At 38.7% G+C, this 5,213-nt stretch overlaps 1 protein-coding gene across 1 annotated transcript; it reads left to right on the top strand.

Moving 5' to 3' along the window:
* The first annotated feature begins 1,007 nt into the window (after positions 1-1,007).
* LOC307264338 (protein C1orf43 homolog) lies at positions 1,008-5,134 on the top strand. Its single transcript, XM_080045729.1, has 7 exons — positions 1,008-1,318; positions 1,409-1,510; positions 1,620-1,728; positions 1,816-1,869; positions 3,478-3,644; positions 3,755-3,813; positions 4,379-5,134. Exons 1-7 carry the CDS (start codon positions 1,262-1,264, stop codon positions 4,584-4,586), a joined length of 756 nt encoding a protein of 251 aa, XP_079901855.1. The 5' UTR covers positions 1,008-1,261; the 3' UTR covers positions 4,587-5,134.
* Positions 5,135-5,213: the final 79 nt, after the last annotated feature.

Below are 5,213 nucleotides of genomic sequence, written 5' to 3'. Positions count from 1 at the left end.
ATCACACACTGAAATAGTTTGATATCAAAGACGTGGGGTTGACATGTCAGTGGCGGGGTATGCGGGGATGCACAACATAGATAGCACACTTTGGCAAAAAGCCAGTCATGATGATCCATCTGAGATATTTCATTTATCTATCAAGAAACACAATACAGTAAACAAGTAGGCTATGTGGATGCCATTAACTCGGCAGTATACTTAAAATTATTTTATTAATTGTATTTTATTATTTGAAAACGAAAGAAAACAAATAAATTAGCATCTAAATATTAATACAGTACATAATACGGTATATTACAATACATTGTTTGAATGAATTGTACAAATAATTGTATCTGATTGTGCAAATGTGAAATTTTTACTGAGGTAGAGGTAGATCATAACCTATATAATATGAATACATTGATGAATCATAAATACCATACCTAAAAATACGTATGCAGGGATGTTTATATGCAACATGTTGATACCCAAAATGTTGCACTCACTTTACTATTATCATACAATAAAATGTAAAAATATAATGTGATGTATCTTTTATATAATGGAAAAAGTACGTTCAACAAGTAAAGTACATTGAATTTCCATAAAATATTGTTTTTTCTTGTTTCTTCTTCTACTACCACTTGTGTGTACATAATAAAAATGGTATTTATACATATCTCAAAACCATAGATAGTAAATGAAATGGCTCAAACCCCAGTTCAAGGTGCAGTCATGTTATAGGCTACTGCTTCTTTTGCTTTTAATCCACAACAGTTAGGCCAACAATGTATATGAAAAATAATTATCAAAATGATTCATAACGTTTAATTTGAACTTGTACAAAAAACACCTTATACTTTGTGTATATGGTACAATTCAAAAATATGTATTTTATTTCACTTCATATCTGTTTGTTTTTACCTTACTGGTCTACTGTTTTTACACAGTTATTACGGTAATCTGAAGCATCGTAAATGATCTGTAGCTGTCGCGCTCATTGTTTCTAGTTTGCACCACAGGCTAAACTGCGTACGTTATCCATGATGTCGCTGAACATGATGTGTATAACTGTGGTCGTCGCATAGTTTTTTCTTTCTTCCAGATATATACGTTCAAAGCAGCAGCGTGATAGAACAAAATCGTGTCTGGGCTGAAGTGGGACCTAGTTTCAAGATGGACAACCTCCTATTAGCTTCCAAGCTAATGTAGCATCATACTGTGGACATTCATTGTTAGCCCACGTATCGACCTGTGGACAAACTGCCAAACAATAATGGCAGAGACTTTATCAGGGGTTAATGTGGTCCTGGTTATGGCCTATGGGAGCTTGGTAAGTAAGTCACCGTGCCTGCTACTCGCTGTTACTCCCGGCTGCTGCTGAATTTAAACCATGTCCTGTCATGTTTGGTTTCGTGTGCAGGTGTTTGTGCTGCTGTTTATATTCGTGAAAAGGCAGATCATGCGTTTCGCGATGAGATCGCGCCGAGGACCCCACGCCCCGATTGGCCACAATGCACCAAAGGTAAAGTGGATTTCCTCTGATGTTGTCAAAGAAAAGGTGAATGTGGCTGCTGTTGGGGAAATAGTTAATACATTGTGTGTGTGTGTGTGTTTTATGAATGGATTCACAGGGTTTAAGGGAACGGATTGACTCCAGACTCTCCAAGGTCCAGGAGATCCGTTTTGAACCACGTTTGCTATCAGAAGAAGACGATCGGCTGAAGCACGGATCACAGATCAGTCAGTCATTTTGTCACATCGTCTTCTTGCCAACCTGATAATGTCCCGTCTTTCATAATGTAACAATAATCTGTTTGTATTCCAAAGGTTGCTACAATTACCTGTACAGAATGAAAGCTCTGGATGCCATCCGTGACTCAGGTGAGGGGTTAACAATTGAGGGTCAAACTCTTTGATTTTGCAGGTTCATGACTTAATCGTACTTAAAGGCCTACTTCACCGGTTTGAATATGAAGGTGTATTGAATTCTGAGATCCTATGTAGTATAAATGTGCAAAAAAAATTAAAATCGGTTCATCCTAGCCCGAGAAAAGGTAGAAAGAGTGTTTTTTTAACCCTATATTTCTCTTTCTCGTGACATCACAGAAAGAGAAATATAGGGTTAAAAAAAAACGTACTTTGTAAATATTACTGTGATGTCAAGACATCACAGTAATATTTACAAAGTAAGTAGGCCTTTAAAGCTACTACGAGTAAGTCGGCACGTTGGCGACACATTTGAACAAAAGCGGTAGTATTATTACGACGCCAGCTGTCGTGAAGCTGTTTTGTAGCTTGTGCAGGCGTGCAAGATTCAAATAATCAGGAAGCAATATGGTGCGTGTCCGTGTGTTGAAAGTGTGAGGGCACCGGACTCTTTTCGGCTCCGTGAGTCTATGGGTGACACAGCATCAACTAATGCCAGTAAGTGCTAAACACACCTGATTGCAATGAGTTGATGCATTGTCACCTCTCACGGAGCTTAACGAGTATGTGTCCCCACACAAAGCGAATGAACGAGAGACGGCAGTTAGTTATGGATCACGATGAGGTAATGTGTTTATGTTGTTGTAAATAATGACTATTTCAGATGAATAATGGTCTGATGATGCTGGTGAGGCAAAGTAAACTTTCTTTTAGTAGGCTACCGCTCATTCATTTAGGAGTAAACACTGCAGTCTAGTTTCGCTGCGTGAAATTGTGTATACGTTGCTTGGCAACGCCCTCCCGCCCGACTATCACTCTCCCTTTTAGCTTTTCTTCATTGCATTTTCTTTTTTTTCTTTTATGGTTCAGCCCCGTTATCGGTCATTATGACGACAAACAACTGTCTCAAACAAGGCTCCCGCTCCCCTTCCCTCACCTGGAGGGATAGGCTTCTCAAATCGCGTTCCTGCGCCTCACTGAAATCTGTGACCAATACGGATATGTGACCATAGAGCATGCACGCGTGAACCGAAAATCGGACTGGGTGTACGACCAGATCAAATGCAGTAATAAAAACTATATAAAAACGTCTTTCTTTGCACTGATGGTCTCGTTTGCTGTTAAAGGTAATTTATGATTATGAGAGGAAACATGAGGCTGTTTAAAAGATATTTAAAAGTTACTCGTTGCCGCTTTAAAGGATTTAGAACTGACTGGAAAAATGCTTCTCCCCCTTTGAGGCAATTCAAAAGTGAGAGAGTGAGACAGATTTTTCAAGGCACTTGTGGAAATATCCACAATTATCAACATTTTGGGTGTTTTTTATTGCAATAAAATGTTTCATCTTCCAACCCATTATTCAAACAGCCTTTCATCTGTTCATCTACCGTATTCTTTTTTTACATAATGTTTTTTAATGTATTTCTTGAGTCTTCTCTTTTTATATTTTGTTCTCTAATTATATCTATTTCTCATGTTTATTGAAGTGACCTAATTTCCTCATTGAAAGTATAGAAGTTTCATCTTCCCTTTCCTACTTGTTCCTTCTTGTTTGGCCCTCAGGTATTCCCCTGCAGGAGATAAGCCGTGGTCCCAGTGCGTTTACCGGACGCAACTTCAGGAACTGGCTGCTGGAGTTGCGTAACTCCCACTCCCTGATCAAGAGCAGTCGCAGCGCGCTCATTGACCGTTTGCTCGAGGGCTACGACAGCGCTCGCCATGGGACTGGGGTGCGTACAAATGGTTTTGTATGAGACTGGTCGGTAATGAAAAGAGAACATATAATGGGTTTGAGGGTTATGTTGTAAGCTATTAATCTTACTCAAACTCTTTGTTTCAGGTGTTTGGGGAAGCTGAGTTCCTTGAATACCAGCAGGCTCTCTGGGAACTAGCTGATGTGTAAGTGCAATTCTACTGGTCCAGACTTGAAAATTGTTACGTCTTGTTAACATTGTTTGAAGTAGTGCTCTGCATTGCAATCTGCACTGCTCACACCAACAGGGCCAAAGCATAGTGCATGATAGTTTTAAGTACTAAAAACTAAGTGATACGTTGTTAACTGTGTTCAGATGTAGAGCACTTCATTTCACCCAGCCAGTCTTGCTTTAACAGATGCTGATCTTTCAACATTGTGGATGATTGATTTTCAGAGTTTAGTACAAGTAAATTATCAGCGGAACTTAGAATTGTATATGTAGAATGATCTCTCTATTGTAAAAGAAACAAATTAAAAAAGCATGGTCTTCCATTATAAGCACAATCATAAATTTTATGGGATATACATCTGCGTTTGTATTCCAATCTTGTTTTTAAAGAACTCTGTTCACTGTTACTGCTGCTTTACATTACTATCATGTGTAACTATTACATGCAACACTAGTATTGAAAAATGCATTTGTGCAATGCCCTCCATCTTGCGTAGTAATCCCTTTTGTAATCATTTCTCTCCTCGTACCTCCTTCAGGGTGAAGGCCTATTCCAGCAGCACCAGCCTGGACCAGCATCACCAGTCTGCAGCCAAGGACCTGATAGGCTCTCCTGTCCGCAGCACACCGTCCACAATCCAGGTCACCTACCTGCCCTCCACGGGCCAGCGAAACAAGAGGCCCAAACACTTTCTGGAGCTCAAAAGTTTTAAAGACAAGTATAACACATTGGAGAGCACCCTGTGAAAAATGTGTTGCTACGGACCGACTGACTTGACTGAATGTTTGTCAGATGTGTGAGCGTGTGTTCAGAAAAGTTACACCTACTGGGAAAACAAAGAAACAAACACATTTGTCCTTACAGTAAGTTTCAAAGTTTTATGTCCATAAACTCTTATTTTCAAATAACTATGTAGAAAAAGAAATCTCTCATTTTATAACATTTGCATTTGTCTTGCAGTGACAAGATCTTTTCTCTCAATAAGTGAAGCACTTTTGTGCACATTACACTAAGACTTTGGTTCTCATTTTGAACTTAAAAAGCGAGTTCAGAGGACAAATATGATTGTAGCCAAACTGGCAAGGTTTAATTGTCATTTTTGTAAAAACAAGTTAATGGAGTCAACTGGAGTTTGTTAGAAAAAGTCCAAATGTAAATATAAGTGTGTAATTTTCTGTGTTTGTACATATGTAAGATATTTATATCGACGATAATAACTTATTTGATATTGCTTCATTTGTATTTATGTGAGGTTGTTCTTTTGTTGTTTGAGATAAAAAGCCTTACAACCCACTTCTGCATATTCAGTGTCTTGTATGTCCACTAGGTGGCAGTATGAGGTAAGGGAGTTAAGATGCAACAACAGAAATGAC

The sequence above is a fragment of the Ammodytes marinus genome (genome assembly GCF_949987685.1).
Source record: "Ammodytes marinus genome assembly, chromosome: 17".
NCBI lineage: Eukaryota > Metazoa > Chordata > Actinopteri > Uranoscopiformes > Ammodytidae > Ammodytes > Ammodytes marinus.
This window is presented reverse-complemented; position numbering and strand designations above follow the sequence as displayed.